General features: G+C 43.0%; 1 protein-coding gene across 3 annotated transcripts in view; it reads right to left on the reverse strand.

Moving 5' to 3' along the window:
• The window catches only part of STRN3 (striatin 3), a 48,954-nt gene that overhangs the window by 12,430 nt on the left and 14,412 nt on the right, over positions 1-22,112 (reverse strand). For 2 of the 3 annotated variants that reach the window (XM_075282987.1, XM_075282986.1), the window contains exons 2-7: positions 18,504-18,607; positions 17,013-17,086; positions 13,537-13,618; positions 12,951-13,127; positions 11,551-11,683; positions 10,202-10,337 (exon numbers count right to left, since the gene is read on the reverse strand). In XM_075282987.1, the coding sequence (XP_075139088.1) occupies positions 10,202-10,337; positions 11,551-11,683; positions 12,951-13,127; positions 13,537-13,618; positions 17,013-17,086; positions 18,504-18,607 (706 nt within the window). Of the gene's footprint in view, positions 1-1,136; positions 1,248-10,201; positions 10,338-11,550; positions 11,684-12,950; positions 13,128-13,536; positions 13,619-17,012; positions 17,087-18,503; positions 18,608-22,112 lie in introns of all 3 variants that reach the window. The other variant, XM_075282985.1, reaches the window with a different exon arrangement.

The following is a 22,112-nucleotide window of genomic DNA, read 5'->3' on the forward strand; positions in this document are numbered from 1 at the left end:
ACTGCACCAGCATCCAGTCCCACACACCGCTCCGGATTAAGCCCAATGAATGAGCCTAGTCGGGAGGAGGGTGTGTCTTTAGGTGGATGTCGCAAGGTGAATCCGCCTGAAAGAATGATCATCTTGCTTCTTTGTTCCGGCTCCCGGAAAAAAAGAACTGATCGGTCAGGATTTTGAGGCAGATACGACCTCAAAATCCTGACTAAAAAAACTCTGTGTGAAGTTACCCTAAGAGCTTAATGTCTTCCATACACATTGGATGTAGGTCAGCCAAATCTGACTGACTAATATGAACGGAGAAGATGTCATAGGAGAGCAGGTCAAAAATATTAAATATTTCAACACGCTTGTTCCTTTCATTCTTGGGAATATAAAGCGCCTCAATATGGTGTCTATCATTCAGAACGTATGCATGCTCAGCCAAGCTGAGTATGCATGTGTATAGCTCACTTGACAGATATCCAATATAATCCGGTGACAATTCGGATCTCTGGTGGTCACCCAGTGTGTTCTTAGATTGATACTATGGATGGTCCAAGCACACACTGACTATTAGTACTATTAGTCAGAAGCTTAGTAGAGACAATGGTGACATCAGATGTCATGATCACTGGCGGCGACTTTAAGGTAAGCTCACAAAGGGTTTTTTGTTAGGATTTTGAGGCAGTATCCACCTCAAAATCCTGATCAAAAAGATGGCTCCCATTGAAATCAATGGGAGCCGGTCAGTTCTTTTTTCCGGGAGCTGTTTGTTCCTGCTCCTTGAAAAAAGAAGCAACATGCTCATTCTTTCAGGTGGAGAAGACAATCCCTCCTCCCGACTAGGACCATTCATTTGGGCCTAATCCGGAGCGGAGTGCACGACTGGACGCGGGTGCACTGCATCGGCAGCCAGTCACAGCTACCCGTATTTTGGACCGGAACCTGAGGCGACCTCCGCCTCATGTTCCGGTCAAAAAAAACCCTGTTTGAACTTACCCTTACATGGTAATATATGGCTTTTACCATATGTATCACTTCAGTCTCAACCAAGGCATAATAAACCTGAATTTACTCTTCTACATATCATGAGTAAGAAGGGATACTAGCAAAACGAGGCAACACGTTGTAAGTGATCATGGAAAATCTGCACTTACGCTTCGCCCCCTTTGAACCCTTGCGCTCCTTCATGTACTGCTCCTTGAGTTTATTTACCAGGGACTGGTCTACATCCCAAACCTCAGCAGTTGGGGACAGGACGTCCTTGTCTGCATGCAGATGTTAGTAAAAGAGAGAGCACATGTCAGCAGGTCATTAATGTGTTAGTACCTTGACATTATATTACTGCCTGGGATGGTTAAGCCGAGTTCACACTCGTATTTTGATAAGTTAACGGATCTACGACATAATAATGATATATGTCGCAGTCATGCCAAAAGTATAAGTTAGTGTCTGCTAACAAATCACAGAAAGGAAATCACAAAACGCCAAATGGAATGAATACAAGTGTGAACCCAGCCTTAAAGGGAGTATTATCAGGTCTATAGGATCCCCCAAACCATAGTGCCAAGAAGGGCCTTTAATAGGAGCAGAAACACACAGTTGTGACATGCATATGGATATGCAAATTTTCAAGTGCACTGGGGGGGGGGGGGGTCTAATTTTGCCAAAAACAAGCCATTACACAGGCAAGAGCAGATATCACTGCTCACACCTATAGGGAAGTGTGGGGGAGCTGGGGAATTGGAGGTTGTCTGTAGGGAAATCTGGTATATAAGGCACCGCCCCCAATGCACTTGCAGGTTCATTTGCATATCCAAAGAAAAATTATAATATCTACATTGCTTCACTGTAAGTTAAATGCCCCTACGTGGCACTATTATTGGTTTGGGGGGCATTTCTGTCCAGATATACCCCCTTTAAAAGAGAAGCTGTCACTATGAGAGACCTATTTTAGTAAGTTATAGTAATGGGCACAGGCCAAAGTGCCATATCGAGGTCTAAAATGGAAGGAGGGGTATTGGCGTGTATGTCACATGATCACAGTACCAATTGGCTTTGACAAACCTTATGACTGTACAGTACTTGGTCAGTCTCCCCAATTGGCACCTTGGCTGGTATTAAAGGGAGTGCAATTATACTTGATGGAATAAGTCATAACTCAACCTTAAAGGTCTATCATAGGGACTGGTTCTCTAGGGAAATGTTATTTATTAGTATGTTAGAGCGGAACAGTTTAGTAAAAGCCATAGAGAGCAGCGTAGTCATCGATCCTATACATAGTAACCATATAGTATTTCACAAATTACACAAGACCCATTTTCAGCTAAACTGGATATACAGTACAGACCAAAAGTTTGGACACACCTTCTCAAAGAGTTTTCTGTATTTTCATGACTATGAAGATTGTAGATACACACTGAAGGCATCAAAACTATGAATTACCACATGTGGAATTATATACTTAAAGTGTGAAACAACTGAAAATCTGTCTTATATTCTCGGTTCTTCCAAGTAGCCACCTTTTGCTTTGATTCCTGCTTTGCACACTCTTGGCATTCTCTTGATGAGCTTCAAGAGGTAGTCACCGGAAATGGTTTTCACTTCACAGCTGTGCCCTGTCAGGTTTATTAAATGAGATTTCTTTCCTTATAAATGGGGTTGGGACCATCAGTTATGTTGTGCAGAAGTCAGGTGGATACACAGCTGATAGTCCTACTGAATAGACTGTTAGCTTTTTTTCTTGAAATAATACAAATTCTAAGTAAAGAAAAACGAGTGGCCATCATTACTTTAAGAAATGAAGGTCAGTCAGTCCGAAAAATTGGGAAAACTTTGTCTCCAAGTGCAGTTGCAAAAACCACAAGCGCTACAAAGAAACTGGCTGACATGAGGACCGCCCCAGGAAAGGAAGACCAAGAGTCACCTCTGCTGCAGAGGATAAGTTCATCGGAGTCACCAGCCTCAGAAATCGCAGGATAACAGCAGCTCAGATTAGAGACCAGGTCAATGCCACACAGAGTTCTAGCAGCAGACACATCTCTACAACTACTGTTAAGAGGAGACTGTGCAGCAGCCGGCCTTCATGGTAAAATAGCTGCTAGAAAACCACTGCTAAGGACAGGCAACAAGCACAAGAGACTTGTTTGGGCTATAGAACACAAGGAATGGACATCAGACCAAAGCATAGATTTCCACTGGTCTAAGGAGTCCAAATTTGAGATCTTTGGTTACAACCACTGTGTCTTTGTGCGACGCAGAAAAGGTGAACGGATGGACTCCACATGCCTGGTTCCCACCGTGAAGCATGGAGGAGGAGGTGTGATGGTGTGGGGGGGCTTTGCTGGTGACACTGTTGGGGATTTATTCAAAATTGAAGGCATACTGAACCAGCATGGCTACCACAGCATCTTGCAGCGACATGCTATTCCATCCGGTTTGCGTTTAGTTGGACGATCATTTATTTTTCAACAGGACAATGACCCCAAACACACCTCCAGGCTGTGTAAGGACTATTTGACCAAGAAGGAGAGTGATGGGGTGCTACGCCAGATGACCTGGCCTCCACAGTCACCAGACCTGAACCCAATCGAGATGGTTTGGGGTGAGCTGGACCGCAGAGTGAAGGCAAAAGGACCAACAAGTGCTAAGCATCTCTGGGAACTCCTTCAAGGCTGTTGGAAGACCATTTCAGGTGACTACCTCTTGAAGCTCATCAAGAGAATGCCAAGAGTGTGCAAAGCAGGAATCAAAGCAAAAGGTGGCTACTTTGAAGAACCTAGAATATAAGACAGATTTCAGTTGTTTCACACTTTTTGTTAAGTCTATAATTCCACGTGTATTAATTCATAGTTTTGATGCCTTCAGTGTGAATCTACAATTACCCTAGTCATGAAAATACAGAAAACTCTTTGAATTAGAAAGTGTTTCCAAACATTTGGCCTGTACTGTATATGGCTTTGTAAAACAAGAAATGTTTGGAAGGGCATGTACTAGTATTAAACCCCCCACCGGCCTTCAAAATAAATAAGACTAAGCCATAGCGTTTTCCTTTTTTAGTGTCTGCAAAACAGATCCATATTCTACAAAAAAAAAAAACAAACAAAAAAACACATTTGCACTGCATCTATAATCGTGGATCTGCAAAAATACTTGCATGATACCAAACACTTGTATGGAGAGAGTCTGGGGTGCAAATACGAACAGGTATGTAACACCTGCGCCATATCTTACTGCCCGAATATGTGAGTGTAAAAACTATGGATGTTTGTAGAGATGAAGAAGTCCATATAATACATGTAATTACGGATCTATATATTATATTGATTATAGATCCATACTTGTGGATAATACAAGCGCATCTCAAATTAGAATATCATTTTTTTTGTGTGTGTGTGTTTTAAATATGCAAATCTAGTCTCCTGGATGGAATTAGGAGAACAGAGTGCACTCTGTACACCACCCTATAGAGGGCGGCATCCTTAACATCATGAACGACTCAGTTATAAAGTCTTTTAATCATAATGTGGATTTAATTGCTAAATCAGTATTTCTGTCCCAAAAGGAACAGATTCCCAACTATGGACAGCGCTGTTAGGAATCTGTTGGGAATCTGTTCCTTTTGGGACAGAAATACTGATTTAGCAATTAAATCAACATTATGATTAAAAGACTTTATAACTGAGTCGTTCATGATGTTAAGGATGCCGCCCTCTATAGGGTGGTGTACAGAGTGCACTCTGTTCTCCTAATTCCATCCAGGAGACTAGATTTGCATATTTTTTACCCATAATCCCTAGCGGAGCAGGAATGACTTGTAAGTCTCCGTACTGCCTATGTAGGCGAACACTCTCCCTAATGTGGACGAGTGCCCCCATACCCTGTGTGTGTTTTAGTAATTCAAATGAAAAAGTGAAGCCCATGCATTATATGGCGACATTACAAACAGAGTAAACTTTTCCAAGTGTTTCTGTTAATGATAATGGCTTACAGCCAAGGAAAACCCAAAAGTTATTATCTCAGAAAATTAGAATATTATATAAGACCAAGTGTAAAAACAAAATATTTAACCCAGAAATGTTGGTCCAATGAAAAGCATGTCCAGTAAATGCCCTCAATACTTGGTCGGGGCTCCTTTGGCATCAATGTGGCATGGAGGGATCAGCCTGTGGCACTGCAGGGGTGTTATGGAAGCCCAGGATGTAGGATAGCAGCTTTCAGCTCGTCTGCATTGTTGGGTATGGGGTCTCTATAGGGTTAAGGTCAGGCGAGTTTGTTGGCCAATCAAGCACAATGATACTGTGGTTATTACACCAGGTCTTGGTACTATTGGCAGTGTGGACAGGTGCCAAGTCCTGTTGGAAAATGAAAATCCCATCTCCAAAACTTTTGTGGGCAGAGGGAAGCCTGAAGTGCTCTAGAATTTCTTGGTAAACGCTGCACTGACTTTGTTCTTGATAAAACACAGTGGACCTCCACCAGCAGATGACATGGCTCCCCAAACCATCACTGATGGAGGAAACTTCACCCTAGACCTCAGGCAGCTTGGATTGTGTACAGCGGCCTCTCCACTCTTCCTCCAGACTCTGGGACCTTCCAAATGAAATGCAAAATTGACTGAAATCTGAAAACACCTTTGACCACTGAACACGAGTCCAGTTCTTTCGCTCCTTGGTCCAGGTAAGACGTTGGCTATTGGTCATAAGTGGATTGACATATGGAGATGACACTTGTAGCCCATGTCCTGGATATGAGCACTGACTCCACCAGCAGTCCACTCCTTGTGAATCTCTCCCAAATTTTTGAATGATTTTCTTAACAAGACTGCGGTTATCACGGTTGCTTGTGCACTTTTTTCTACCACACTTCTTCCTTCCTCTCAATTTCCCATTGATATACTTTGATACAGCACTTTGTGAACAGCCGGCTTCTTAAGTAATGACTGCCGTCTGGACATATAAGTCAGCAGTCTTCCCCATGATTGTGTCACCTACTGAACCAGACTAAGGGAACTTTTTAGAAACACTTAGGAAGCCTTTGCAGCTGTTTTGGGTTAATTATTCCAGTTTTCGGAGATAATGACTTTTGGGTTTTCCTTTTCCTTGGCCATAATCATCAACATAAACAGAAAGAACCATTTGCAAAGCTCACTCTGTTTGTAATGGCAATAGAATATATGTGTTTCTCTTTTTCAATTGCTAAATTAAAAACAAAAAAAAACAAACTTTTTGATGATATTCTAATTTATGGAGATGCACTTGTATATGGAATACTCCTCCAGTCGTGTGCATGGGGCCTAAGTGTTCAATGATGGATTTGTGAGTCCTGATCCAGTGGATTATATGCAAGTCTTTCATAAACCATGAATACCATATATTGACTAAAATGGTTGAAAATATCCCGATTTCTTCTGCCGGCATAGCCCGTGCACTATTCTACAGTCAAATGGATAAAAAGGATTTTCCTCATTATTACCTATCTAATGTGCAACACTACACAATCCCTAAAAGGTATTACCTACATTGGTTAATGGACATTTATAGAGACTATATATCTGGGTACCAAGTTTTTTTTTACGGTGCACGTTTGCTTCTCTTCTAATATAACACGGCTTGACACTGCAGAAAACAGTGACTTTCCTAGATCCCCCACACACTAGTATGTAAAGATGGCGTGGGCTACAAGCAATGCCAACAATGCATCAAAAGAATGTTCTGGAAACTCATGTGGTGCCAACTATTCAGCCTTATACAGAATGGAAAATGGCTGCACGGAAACAAGAAGCCGGCAATAAAACCTCTAATGTATGGGGAGCACTAAGAGGAATTCTTATAATGGGATTAGCAGTCTGGAAAGCTGGCCACAGACATACACAACAGATATAGGTCAGCTGACCCAGTTTACTTGGCTGTAATGGGTATGGGGGGGGGGCCACCCAAGACTACCTCAATAGTAGATGTAAGTGGGAAAAGGATGGGGCAGGTCCAGATTCTTTATTTCCATGGAAGATAAGCTTACACCTTGTGGTGCCCGGCATTGGCTTCAACCCCTCTTTTCCACTGAATTAATCGTGCATGCGCCAACCGTGCCCCTAAACTACCAGACCGGTGCACTACACTTACACCACCATAAGACTGACCCCAATTAAAAAACGTTTCGAGTGTGCAGCTAACATACTGAGAAGCCATGACACCAGGTGTGCAAAAGGTTGATCATGTAGCGCATGTAGATCATGTAACTGTTGTAAAACTACAACTCCCAGCATGCCTACTTGCTCTGCTGTTCTTGGACCTCCCATGGAAGTGAATGGAGCATGATGGGAGTTGTAGTTTCACAGCAGCTGGAGAGCCAAAGGTTCCCTGCCCCTGATGTGGCCCCTATAATGTTTATTACGCTATATAACAATAAGGCTCCTCAGAAGGTGGCAGGAAATATAAACTAGCTTTATTTCAAGAAGTAACATATTTAAAGAAAAAGAAACACAAAAAAAAAATCCTAAAAGAACTGCTAAGTCTTTTCATCAGTAAAATTTATAGAATAATTTATGGTATCCTCCCTTTAAAGGGATCCTATCATTGGATACCCCCTTTTTTTTCTTCCTAACACGTAGGAATAGCCTTAAGAAAGGTTATTCTTCTCCTACCTTTAGATGTCTTCTCCACACCGCCGTTTGGTAGAAATCCCGGTTTTCTTCGTTATGCAAATGAGTTTTCTGGCAGCACTGGGAGCGTCTGCAATGCTGCGAGAGAAATCTCCAGCGCCGCCTGCATCTTTGTCTGGAACGCTCCCTCCCTGTGCCGTCTTCAGTCCTGGGTTTCAATCTTCTAGGGCAGAGCCAACTGCACATGCCCTGGCCACTAGAAAATGGCCACTTACACAGTAAGCTGGGATAAGCAGTCATTTTCTTGCGGCCCGAGCATACGCAGTCAGCTCTGACCGAGGCCTAGAAGATTGAAACCCGGGATGGAAGAAGACACAAGGAGAGGGCGTTCCTGAAGAAGACGGAGGCAGCGCTGAAGATTTCTCTCGCAGCATTGGGGATGCTCCCAGTGCTGCCAGAGAACTCATTTGCATAACGAAGAAAACCCGGATTTCTACGGAACGGCGGCCCGAAGAAGACATCTAAAGGTAGGAAAAGAATAGCTTTTCTTAAGGCTATTCCTACGTGTTAGGGAGAAAAAAGGGTATCCAGTGATAGGATCCCTTTAAAGATTTAAGCAACACAAGTTAAAACAAAACATAAAAAAACATTTTATGTAAAACCAGGACACATAACCGCCCAACCACTAAATGTTTATCGGTATCAGATATTGGTGTCTTTACTATACAGGGATTCCTGCCACACCATATTGCTGGCCTTGTAATCTTGTGTTACGATCAAGGCCCTATTGAATGGGTATTACCATCGAAACATGAATGGCATATCCACAGGACTCGATGCAATGGAGCTTACTCTGTCATAAATACTTAAAGGGGTTATGCCATGAAAATATTTAATTCTCAATCCAATGGAGATGTGCCCCTGATTCATTCATTTCAATGGGAGCAATGTAAATAGTCGAAATACAGCTATTCTCTGGCGCTCCCATCTGATCTCAGCATCCGTCGTGGTTCCATTATCAAGGGGATTAAACATCCTGTTTTCCCTGCTTTTCTGGACCCCCAATAACATTTATCCTTCATCCTATGGGTAGAGAGTAAAGGCTCCCAAAGAAATTTTTCCATTGTGGCCGGTTTGTGGCCTAAGTAGTAGATTTTACCATAGACTGCCAAATGGTAATATTGCAGTGTATGGTATGACAGAATTAATGACAGCAAGTTCACGACCAGAATAGAGGTATAAATTACAAAAAAAGAAAAAAAAAAAAAGTTTAAAAAATAAATATAAAATAAAATTATATATATATATATATATATATATATATATATATATATATATATATATATATATATACACATACACATATATAAAAATAAATTCCCCCCCCCCTTCAACACATTAGGCATTCCCGAGTAACAAAACACTCGGCGTATAACAATATAAGATTATTTAACCCATTCAGTGAAAGCCATAGCAGGAAAAAGTTAGATGTCTGAATCGCCATTTTTTCTGTTTTACCTAAAAACAAAAACAAAAAAAATCCCAAAAAACAAAAAGTGATCATGGCAGAAATAAAAACTACATCTTGCCCTGAAGAGAAGAACCCCCCCCCCCCCCCTAAAAAAAAAAAAAAAAATCATGGGAGTCCAATATGGAAGGATGGCCCTGTATGCTCGAACCTATAACAGGTTGTAGACCGAGTTTACCATTCTGAACATTTCATTGCCGGTTACTATTTTATATGACATCACACAAGAACGTTTTCTGTAACTGACTGACAACTGTAAATCGGGAAAAATGTTAGACCTGCGTAAAAAAAAAAAAAAAAAAAGGAAATAAACTAAATACATTTGGCATCGTTGCGATCATACCGACCCACAGAATACAGCAAATTGCCATTGTTACTGCATAGTGATTGGTGACTTTATAAAGTACAATTTGTCCCACAAAAAATAAGTCCCTATATGCCTAAGTAAATGGAAAGAGAAAACATTATAGCTTTTTTTTTTTTGCAAACTCCTTATAAGACTGCAAAGAATCCAATCTGCCTTTATAAATTACTTATATACCGTAATATGAAGTCGTCATGTATTGCAGGTTTCTTTTGGCTCTATATCTTTTCATCAGTTTATATAGTAATTTATAATGTCTTCCCTTTAAGATGGTTTAAACACATTAGTGCAGCCAAACATATATGGCACATCCATATCTCCGATAGAGAAGTAGCTTGATATGACGAATACTTAAAGGGGTTATAGCATGACATTGATTTATTTTCTGTCCTATGGAGATGCGCTCCAAATTCATTGATATCAAAAACCTATAGATGGGGGTGTGGGGGGGTGAATACTTTATATACCGTCACTCTGCCCTGGTAGGAATATCACAGTGAGCCAGCAAATACAAACCAAAGAGGAAAGGGTCACTGGCGGACAGACATATTGTTCTGCCAGGCAATGTGCCCACCTTTGCATTCTGCAGTAAATGTGTAAGAATGACGTACAGATTCCAGGAGACAGGCAATGCGCGCGAATACACGGTTAAAGTCCAATGTCTGGAGGTCGATTTTGCTGAGCGCACATTCACTGGTATGTATGGAAAAAACAAAATACGTACACTTACCCCACTCAGTGCCATCTCCTGAACTTCTGGCCTCTCCAGCACCTTCGCCATCTTCTGCCGTCACAAGGAAATCAAACTCTTTCAACGCTTCCTCCGTGTCATCAGCGAGTTCAGCAGCTAAACCTTCGTTGCCAATCTGTGTAAGCAAAAGGTTGACATGATAAATCTACAGCCCGGTAACATGCGGCTACTTCGCCAACCATGGTAAGAAAAGGGATTATAGTGAGGGAGAAGAGTAAAAGAATTTAAAAGAGGATCTGCTGCCAGGTCTGAAAACCCCCATCCTGAGTAATCTGGCGTTTTGTTTCTCTAAATCCGTTCAGCTTTTCCAAAGATATAAGCCCTTTTAGTGTTGATGTAAATTAGGGTATACAGGCCAAGTGGGCGGTAACAATGCATGACATACAACACACGGAGACCCCGTGTTTACCACCCACTAGCAGATCCTATTTTTTTATCAGTGTCAAAAGGCCTTATATTTTTGGAATAGCTGAATGGATTTGAATTAGCAAAACACCAAAATGCTCAGGATGACAGCGCCTATTAGATGATGTATGTCACTGGGCTATTCAGACTTGGTGACATGTTCTTTAACAGCTTGCATATATAATTTTTAATAACTTAAATAAATAACTTAATAATTTACACTTGAAATAAGGCTTATAGCCTCAGAGATATGTTAGTGTCCCCAGCTGCTTCTATGAATGCCCTTTACAGTGTCCCCTAACACTATTTATTATGCTTACTTATATAGCGCCATCATATTCCGCTTTACAGATATTGTCAGTCACTGTCCCATATAGGGCTCACATTCTACATTCCCTATCAGTATGTCTTTGGTGGGTGGGAGGAAACCGGAGTACCCGGAGGAAACCCACACAAACACGGCAAGAACATACAAACTCTTTGCAGATGTTGCCCTTGGCAGGATTTGAACCCAGGACTCCAGTGCTGCAAGGCTGCAGTGCTAACCACTGAGCCACCGTGCTGCCCATCACTATCATTTACTTCTTTTTAATGTAGACCGTGAGCCCCATATAGGGATCACACTGTACATTTTTTTTTTTCCTATCAGTATGTCTTTGTAGAATGGGAGGAAATCCATGCAAACACAGGGAGAACATACAAACTCCTTGCAGATGTTGTTCCTGGTGGGATTCGAATCCAGGACTGCAAGGCTACAGTGCCAACCACTGAGCCACCGTGTTGCCCCTGTGTCACCAGCTGCTTCTATGAATAGCCTTAACAGTGTCCCCAACCCTCTACATAATTTTCAAGCCTGGGCGAAACACTCTCCCATACTTTGGGTCGTAGTAGTGGCATTTACATTATAGGACCATGAAGCTTACTTTATGTTTTTTGTTTATCCGTGGTTTGTCCTTCCCTTCCGGGACCTCTTCTATAAGGTCCCCTTCGTCTTCTTCATCACTGTCATCTGCACTTTCTAAGAAGTTAAAAGTTTCGAGTACATCACCTGAGTTCCTACAAAGAAGATCACGGATCAATATACAGATTATTAGGCCGCATTCCAGTTATGAAAATATATTCTACAACATGGTTTTTAAGATGTAGGTGCTTAAACTGAATACTTGCAAGAGACTTCACGTTATGCCTTTGTAAAATCTGTGACAATTTACAGTACAATTCTTGTGGATAGGGTTATCAAATCCTCATCCATATGAATGAGAAAAGAAATCTGCACAATTCACAGCGTGACCAATCTGTTCCGGAAAAGCCTCAGATGTGCATAGGGTGAAAGTCACGACAAATTTAACATGTAACCTACGCAGATTTTGATGCCAATATGTTACCCATCCCCTGCTGTAGAAACTTCAGTTACTAAAAGAAAGTTCCACGAACACGCCATGGATGCCGTGGCTGATTCAGATACAGAGTACTTGGCTCGAGACTCCATGCCATCGGTTCTCCAGCTGTTGTGAAACTACAACTCCCAGCATGCTCCAGTCACTTCCATGGGAGGTCCAAGAACAGCAGAGCTAGTATGCATGCTGGGAGTTGTAGTTTTACAACAGCTGGAGAGCCATACGTTCCCTACCCCTGCTCCATGCTGTTTAGGCCGATCCATCTGGGTCTAACCAACTGCGGAAAGCCGTGGCAGAATGACGAAGTTCTGCATCAGCATCTCGCCACGGGGATGGAAAATAAAGAGTTAGTGAGCCACAAGCGGGGCAATTCAGATACTGCGGCCAATAACTTTACGTCTCAGCTAAAATTAGGCCTAATTTGGGACAACGTCTTCTTAGCTGTAAATGTACTTCATAAGTGTCCAGACATCTTTAATAGGTTTCATCAGACTTGGCTTGGCCAACAGCTATCCCTTCTGACCTCCTCATACACATGCAGAATCATCCAAGCATCCATGTTGTCTTCTGAATGAGGAAATGGTAGGTTCACACTGGCGTTCGGATTTCCATCCTTTGGGGACCCCAAAAGTGAAAACACTATCTGGTTAAAAAAGTGGTTACTCATGGACCCCATCGACTATAATACGGTCTACTGGGATTCCATCAATTTTATTTTGAAACCGGCAGAGAGAAAAGTCTTGCTCTCTCCGTATTTGAAGAAGGATAGGGCACGGGGTCTCCAAATCCTTGCCTTAGCGGCTAATTTCATTAATCTGCACCTCCCTTCATGTTCTTCCAGATTTTAACCACAATCTTTGTTAACCTTCCGATTTCAAGGATCTAACCACAGGTATATAAGAGGCAGGACAACGTCATAAGATTACCTTTTGTTTTCCTGTCCCTTTTGTTTAAGTGAAGCATCTCCACCATTAAGGATCTGTTCCAGGTTTTTCGGTTCCACAGAGCCATTTGGCTCCGAACCTGAAAGTCCGAGCAGAGAGCGTACCCTTTGTGACCGAACGTCTAATATTGTGTCTGTATAGCCAACTTCTTGAAGATACCTGCAAAAGGTGAGCAAAATCAGAAGCTAACATCAAGATATATCCTGCGATGTAATCAAAGTCTTATTACTAAGCTTCTAGTCATCGTTAACACAGAAGGAACTGGTGCAGGATCTCCAGCAATCCCTAAAATAAAAGACTGGCTCACAGAAGCCTATGGTATCAACGTCAAGGGGTCTCAGCGACATGTCAGAGTCCGCCATGTAAACCTATGCTTTAGTTCACTTTGTAATAGACCAGATGCTCAAGAACTTATTTTACCAAGACCTTTAATTCGATGCATTTCATACAATCCAAGACAGGAAGAGCATTTGGCAGGCTGAAGGCCACAGCTCTGCCCCCGACCCATCAAATACAGTATTATGGGACCGTAACCAAATCCGCCTCGTGTCTTTACTTATATACTTACTGTCTTAACAGCTGACGGCCTTGTTTCCAGGTCAGCTGACTATTCGGAAGCCCTGGGGGAATCTCAGATTCTTTGGTTTCTTCTAAAAGGAAGAGAGTAAATAAAGACTGGTGTCAACAGCGAGAGATTACATAGAATACCATACAAAGACAAGCGTCATGGCATGAAAGGGGATGTTCACTCCGGAAGACCCCTCTATTGGTCTGATCACAGGATCTGACACTGCTGTACAATGTAATCAGCCAAAATTACGGCTGGGCGATTATCACCCCATATATTAAAATAGCGATTAATCAGGCGATTTGTCTTCAGTTTGACTGCTATATGATTACAAGTATGTGTTGGCCTGGCGGTTACGTCCAAGCCGAAAGTGCCATTACACTGTGAGTATAATGAATGGAGGCTGAGGGAAAGTGATCGAACATATAAAACAGTGTTACTCACCTTTCCTGATCCCCAGCATGGATCCATGTTCTCCTCAGTGCTTCTGCCTAAAGTCAGGGGTTTCCGCGTGGCATTGTGACAAAGGACCCACGTGACCATTGAGGGCCAATCATAGGCCTCCGCAGTCCCTGACATTAGGTAGAAAACCAGGAGAGACGAGGGGAGATGCGCTGGAGTCCAGGTGAGGTGAGTAACACAGGTTTTTTTTTACGTTTAATCACCTCTACTGGGTCTCCGATCATTATACTATGGGTTCTGAAGAGACTCCAGGAAAAGTTTAGTTTCAGACATGTTCAGTCTGAACAAAACTGCAGGAAGACCTCGAGAATATACCGTAGTAAAAGAATGAATGGAAATCACGACGAACAAAACCACATCGGTTATCCGGGCTGTCGTTCGATTTCAATCATTTTGCAATTAATTGCCCATTCCTAGCTAGCGTCATTTTCCAACAGCACCCCCACAGGTGGAATGAGGTATAATTTGTCCTGGCTGAAGAATACACGTTAAATTCCGCATCCGTCAGTCAGAGATTTGTTTTCCTCACTACAATAGGAGTTAATAGTCAGAATCCGCCTGTAGATAGAACGTGACGCATGAAGGCTGAAAAACATCAGTATCTGCCTCCCACTGAAAACAATGGTGGCTGATTTCAGGCGGAATTTGAAGCAGACTCCGCCTCAAACTCCGCTGTGTGAACATACCCTTACACAGTTCCAACTGCAATCAAAGGGAACCAAATGGACTTAAAGACGATTAAAGGGTGTTCCAATAAACATTTATCCACAGTATAGGTGACAAATGTATGATTACTGGGGTCCGAAAGCTGGAACCCTCCGAGATCATGACAGAAGGGTCTCCAAGTCCCCTGTGTGAATAACAGACTGCACACAGTTCACACGGGGGCAATGAGGCAGATTTTGACAGCGGATTTCGCATGGGGCCATAAAAATGAACGGGTCCATATACTATCTGTGATTACACATGGTATATGGAAAATAAACATGGCTGTGTACATGGGGCCCCATGGATGTGAAATCCCATAAAACCCTTTTTAACAAAAAATAAAGCAGCTCCCAACTAGTGTCTTGCATGAAATATTTCCAATATATAATAGTGGGAATATACTATAAAATAAGACAAATGTATACAGCAAAGCACAAGTGTAATGGACAAGTATACAACGGCTACAAGACATCCCGAAACGTGTTCCCCTGCTAAAACAGTCACCAAGTTTCTAAACAAAGTAGCAGATGTCACGTGACTAACGCATACTGGGGTGAGCAATGTCTGGTATGTAAGGGTTGGTCAGCTCCATGTACACGGCAGGGAATTCAATAGGACCAACACATAAGGCTCTGTTCACACTACTTCTGCTCCATAAATAAGACAGCGAGGGTTTTGTACTTTTTAAGACCAAAAAAATGGTGTTACTATAGTCCATATGTTCTGCAGGAGCTTGTGTTATAGGACAAGAAACATACCCTAAGGTAGTGGGCCGCAGCAAAGCCGCGCTGTGGGGAAAAACTGTTTTTTCACGTTTTTTCCTGCAGCGCTTTCTGCTTGCTTACCTACAGGGAAACAGACCGTGTCCGCGTGTAACTGACATGCTGCGGTTTCCAAAACCGCAAGAATTTTACTGCAATGTCTGGATGGGATTCTTTGAAAAGGTTATAGGGGTTTGAGAGTGCCGCAACCTCTTCACTCTTTACCAAGCACAATGCTGTACAATGGATAGCGGCTTCTTACTGGAGCTCAGCCCCCACTCATTGGGATGAGACTGAGCTACAAACAGGCCACGTGACCAACAAATGAGACTTTACAGTTGTGTGAAGCAAAAGCAGCGCTCACCCAACTATTCATTTAACATATAGACATTGCATATAGTGGCAGGGGTCACCCATAGTTTTCCAGTGTAAAAGATGTAAATTTAATGTATACCGTTTTCTACTGAATACCATTAAATAACACTGATCCATCTGACAGGAAATGCCTCTCAACATCTCCATACACATGCACACTTGGCAGAGCACGCTTGCATTCTGAACGTAAGCTGTGGCCAGAAACATCTGACGGCTGCTTATCTCCCATTGTGGGAAAAAGGACAAAGGTGTTGAATTCTAAGGGGTCATTCACACTAGCATCTGTGTCTGACAGCTAGCGTCCGATGCTAATGTCCGCGCAAGATTGAAAAACCGGACACCTTTGTAAATGGATACTTAAGGACACCCACGGACACTGCATGGCGTCCCATTTAAAATCATGCAAATTGCAAACAAACACAGCTAGTGTCCAATGCTAAAATCTTGCGCGGACATTAGCATCGGACGCTAGTGTGAACCCTGCTTGACAGCTCGATCCTTCTTTTCCCTGACATCTGCTGCCAGGAAAGAGTCAACACCCCCATATTCATAGGAAGATATGCCTGACATTAATACATTGTGCATCGGCACCCTTAGGGTATGGTCACACTGTATTTTTGGCAGCAGATTTTCAGCGGCGCTGAATGTTCACACAGCAGAAAAGGTTTCCGCGACCCTTTCCTCCGTGTGAACATACCCTTAAAGGCTAGGTCATCAGTATAAAATCAGAAGAGGTCCCACACTTGGCACCTCAATCAATGCTGTGGCCTCTTAGTGACCAATTACACGTTACATCTTTATTTCCTGATCTACTCAGTCTCATTCAAGTAAATGGGCCTGAACTGCTATACAAGGTACAGCGACTTCGCTAAGTAAGGCACTGCGCTGATCAGTGGAGGTGCCATGTGTCAGACTCCCCCCACCCCCCCCGATCTGATATTGTCCTTCAATACAATAACACTGAAATAACCCCACTAACAATTGTATCTATACAATCCGTCTGCATAGCAGTGACAAATGTATGCACAAATGGAAGTTTTTCTGTGCACTCCAACCAAGACTGGTTCCAAACAAGCAAACAAACAAATCTAGGCCGAGGACGACACAATTTAACCCATCTTACAAAAAATGTGCACACATTCAAGTGATACAGCAAGATACTGAACTTACCCGATTCGATGGCTGGCATCTTCATATCTCCTTGATTTAATTCTGTTCCATATTTTAATTTATGATATTTTGCCCTGCAAGAAACATTGGGTTAAATAAAAAGCAAGGACCATGCCCGGCTATCACAATGTAAAACCCTGCAGCAGTTCTAACCACATCTTATCACCTCAGCGATAGTCAGCCATAATCCATATAGAAAACTTCTGTCAAGGACCCGGACCCTTACTAATCTATGGTCCTGGACCAGGGAGGCCTCCTCTGCTTTACTGTATCAACCCGGGTATATCATCTACCGTATATTTGTCTACAGTCTAATCCACTTCTCCTAGTAGTAAGGAACTTGTAGAAAGAAAGGGGGCAGTAGTGTGTGTGTGTGTGTGTGTGTGTGTGTGTGTGTGTGTGTGTATATATATATATATATATATATATATATTCATATATATATATATATATATATATATATATATATATATATATATTAAAAAAAATCAGCGTCTACCTCTCGCAGAAATGAACGGAAGCTTCAGGTGGAATACGCCTCATAATTGGCTCCAAATTCCTCCATGTTAACATATCCTTAAAGGAATCCTATCATTGGATACCCTTTTTTTCTCCCTAACACGTAGGAATAGCCTTAAGAAAGGCTATTCTTCTCCTACCTTTAGATGTCTTCTCCGCACCGCCTTTCGGTAGAAATCCGGGTTCTCTATGGTATACAAATGAATTCTCTTGCAGCACTGGGAGTGGTCCTCAGCGCAGAAACAGCCCTGGAGGCGTCCCCAATGCCATGAGAGAACTCTCCAGCAACGCCTCCATCTTCTGCAGTAACGGCCTCTCTCCCTGTGCCTTCTTCCGTCCTGGGTTTCCATCTTCTAGGCCTCAGGCAGAGCCGACTGCGCATGCCTGGGCTACAAGAAAATGGCCACTTACACAGTAAGCTGGCGTAAGCGGCCATTTTCTTGTTGCCCGGGCATGCGCAGTCGGCTCTGAAGGTTGAAACCCAGGACGGAAGAAGACACAGGGAGAGGACGTTCCAGAAGAAGATGGAGGCAGTGCTGGAGAGCTCTCTCACATCATTAGGGACGCCCCCAGTGCTGCGAGAGAACTCATTTACATACTGAAGAAAACCCGGATTTCAACCAAACGGCGGCGTGGAGAAGACATCTAAAGGTAGGAGAAGAATAGCCTTTCTTAAGGCTATTCCTACGTGTTAGGGAGAAAAAAAGGTCCAATGATAGGATCCCTTTAAAGTGAACAGAAGCTTTTGGCCGAGAACAGATCTTCCTGTGTTTTTTTTTAAGGTTAAACCCAGGAATGGATTTAGAAGAAGGGAGAAACACTTCCCATTACTTCTGAAGCAATGCTTAACTTTGACTCAATAAATTGCAGCAAACTCTGCAACAAAATAATGCCGTATACCCAGAAAGTCTGGCCATAGAAAGCTTCCATGTCCTCCCTCGTTCATACAGCCATACGTATTGTACTACTCACCTTTCTTGTTTCAAAGCATATTCTAACATTTTTATTCTTCTAACTAGATCCTTCTTCAAGTTTTCTTGACCTTTCCTTTCACCTTGTAGAAAGGCTATCCGTGCCTGGAAAACAAATGGAAAGATTTTCAGCAAACATCCGGGTCTCAAAACATAGTTTCTAATATTTAACCAGGTAAATGGCTTGTGAAGACAAAACTAGCATGGAAAAGATCTGACGAGAGTCATCCACTGCCAGGTATAGCAAGTTACCGTCCTACGGATCAGATCATTGTAACTATAGGAGCCTATTTCACATTTTGGCTTTGAGGGCCACTTTGTCTGCAACCTTAGAGTGACAAAAACAAGATGGTGGTTCCGTTGCCGGCATGGTAGACCATCTACCAATCATTTGGGTTACTTTACTGCACACACCACCTCTATAGATGGCCCATGAACGGGGCAAGGCTAACATGGATATGGCTGTGAGGGGCATGGCTAACCATACACCTAGACATGGGTCATGTATAGCCGTGTTGTCTAGCTCCACCATGAGCATCCAGACAAATATACCCGTCATAATAAAGAACGTCACATGGCTGTCAGACAATTTTTTCACACAAAAGTAAAGAATCGAGCGAGTGTAACTCCAACCTGCCCAACATCCCATGCGAGACAGTGTACAGAGCCATCTGCTCCAGGCTCCATACACTGTGCTGAACCCAGCTGGTCAGTGGGGTCATGAATATCAATCTCCACCAATCTGATACTAAAGAGGTTTTCCTATGAAATCGACTTATCCCCTATCTGCTCGGACCCCCCAGTATGGGTAGAGGATAACCCCTTTAAAATGACCGATCCTAATTATAGACAAAGCCTTAAAGAACCCCTTAAATTTGAGCATAGAGATATAGCCGGGTTAACCCAAACGACTGGTTAAAGTGCTGCACTGTGATATCTTATCACAGAAGACAACAAAAAACAATGAAAAGTCATTCAAAATAAATTTAATTGATTTTTGTTGTGTTCAATGAGAATATATCAACACAGCTATTCCTACAGATGGCCCCCAAACACTTGCACACCCAGATCAGCTGTGCGTGCATATATTGTTAATGGGAGAGGGGTCTGGCAATGGCTTGTCTCCCCTGAAATTAAAAGGATTGGACTTGGCACTCACTTCCCCTGACATAGGCCATCAGGGGATGACAACATCTAGTGTAAGGCCATGTCATTTATACGCTGTTCACATGTTCCCGAAAATGTCTGTGTAAACTACATGTTAAAATCTGCGGATACGGGGCAGCACGGTGGCTCAGTGGTTAGCATTGCAGCCTTGGAGTCCTGGGTTCGAATCCCGCCAGGAACAACATCTGCAAGGAGTTTGTATGTTCTCTCCATGTTTGCGTGGATTTCATCCCATACTACAAAGACATACTTATAGGAAGAAAAATGTACATTGTGATCGCTATATGGGGCTCACAATCTACATTAAAAAGAAAAAATCTTCACATATATTCACGCATTGAGAAGCAAGAAAATGGTATTTCTATCACCCAGGAACACAAAGCATGCCTGGCATTTTGGCTGGTGTGTGTGTGGGCATGAAAAATCTATTCACCAGTCTGAACAGGATCCTGGAGGTAAAGATCATTGAATTTCTGATGAATCACGTCACGCCCTGGCACATACCTGAGCGATACATCACCCCGCTATCGAGGGCACAGACCTTTGTTTGTTTGGTGGCGAGTTCACTGAACGCCGAGGACATCAAACGGAGACTTTAGTGTCAGCGACAGCAAAGCGCTGGCCAGATTAAGAGCAGAGGCCGCATAGCTGACATATCCAGGGCATGGTTAAATATATGTTATTTGCATTAGTCAGCTTCTATCTATTGGATCTCTTATGTGCATACAGAAAAGGCACAACCAAACTATTTCTGCTCGCTCAGTCCCATACTTAGAACCAAGACCAGCGCTCATCTGCCAGGTTATGACCAACTGCACATACTTAGGAAACCATGCGGGGGTTTATGTATGCTCAAAAATAAAGCAAGAAGATGGGGCTGGAGAGACAGCAGCAAAGAAATACGGCATGGTCTTCACGAAGATAAAGTCTGTATATGGGAGAAAGACCCCTAAAACCTTAGGGGGAATTTATTATGACTGGCATCCTGTACCCATTACTGAAATGGTGCTAACTGTGCCTGAAATATTAAGAGGATTGTACGCTGGGGGCCCCAGTTCTGGTTATAGGTGTGGGGTGGTCTATGGTTTCAGTCACTTATCTATCCTGTGAATAGGTCATGGGCTGTGATACCGGAACAACCCCTTTAAAGGGATTCTACCATTAAAATCAAATATTTTCTCGCTAACACGTCGGAATAGCCTTAAGAAAGGCTATTCTTCTCCTACCTTTAGATGTCTTCTCTGCGCCGCCATTCCGTAAAAATCCAGGTTTTCATCGGTATGCAAAGGAGTTCTCTTGCAGCATTGGGCGCGGGCGCTAGTGCTCAAATAGCAGTGGGGTATCCCCAATGCTGTGAGAGAACTCTCCAGCGCCGCCTCCATCTTCTTCAGGAACGAGTCTTCTTTGCGTCTTCCTCTGGTGCTGGATTCAAACTTCTAGGCCTCGGGCAAAGCTGACAGCACATGCCTGCCGGCCACGGTGGGCATGCGCAGTCGGCTGCCCGAGGCTTAGAAGTTTGAAGCCAGCTCCGGAGGAAGACCCGTTCCTGAAGATGGAGGCGGCGCTGGAGAACTCTCTCACAGCATTGGAGACGCCACCAGTGCTGTTTGAGCGCTGGTGGCCGCCCCCAATGCTGCGAGAGAACTCGTTTGCATACCGACAAAAACCGGGATTTCTACGGAACGGCGGCACGGAGAAGACATCTAAAGGTAGGAGAAGAATAGCCTTTCTTAAGGCTATTCCGACGTGGTACCCAAAAAAAATTTGCATTTTAATGATAGAATCCCTTTAATGGAGTCAAAGTGCGGCCCCTGGGGTGACACAATCGCAACATATAATCGCAAAACTATTGAGCAGTGTTTGATTTTAGAAGTTGCGATCACGGCATCCACTAATATTAGTGAAGGAATCCTAAAAAAAACTCTTATCGTGGAACAGGCCACAGTCATGTGCCCGAGCCTAAATCTCATTCACTTGGCTGTTCTTGTACCTCACAGACGATTAGACGGCCTGACTAATCCAATAGGAGTACGTCCTGTGTGAACACAGCCATAGTGTCAAACTAATGCAACACAACTGAGACAACTCCATAATATTGTGTAACAAGGCGGCTTATCCAGCTGTTGTGTCCTACAAAAACCTCAACATAAGAGACAGGGAAAAAACCTTAAGTGCTCTGAATGATCTTACCAAGACTATAGAATGGATTACATACAACATGGACGGTGGGGATTACATTTCACACCAAGAAAAGGGCAGGGCACGGGTTAGAGACATCTGAGAGTCTGCATCACCCCCCAATATCTGCCGCCCATTCCTATATTTCTAGGAGGTATAAAAGAGGAAGAGCACCATGCAGACGTATAAGAGGACGCTCCAGCATTGTTATTGCACAAGCTGCCGCTTCTTTCTATGTACAGAATATCTACTGGTTGCCACTTGA

Source organism: Leptodactylus fuscus, chromosome 7, assembly GCF_031893055.1.
Source record: "Leptodactylus fuscus isolate aLepFus1 chromosome 7, aLepFus1.hap2, whole genome shotgun sequence".
NCBI classification, from domain to species: domain Eukaryota; kingdom Metazoa; phylum Chordata; class Amphibia; order Anura; family Leptodactylidae; genus Leptodactylus; species Leptodactylus fuscus.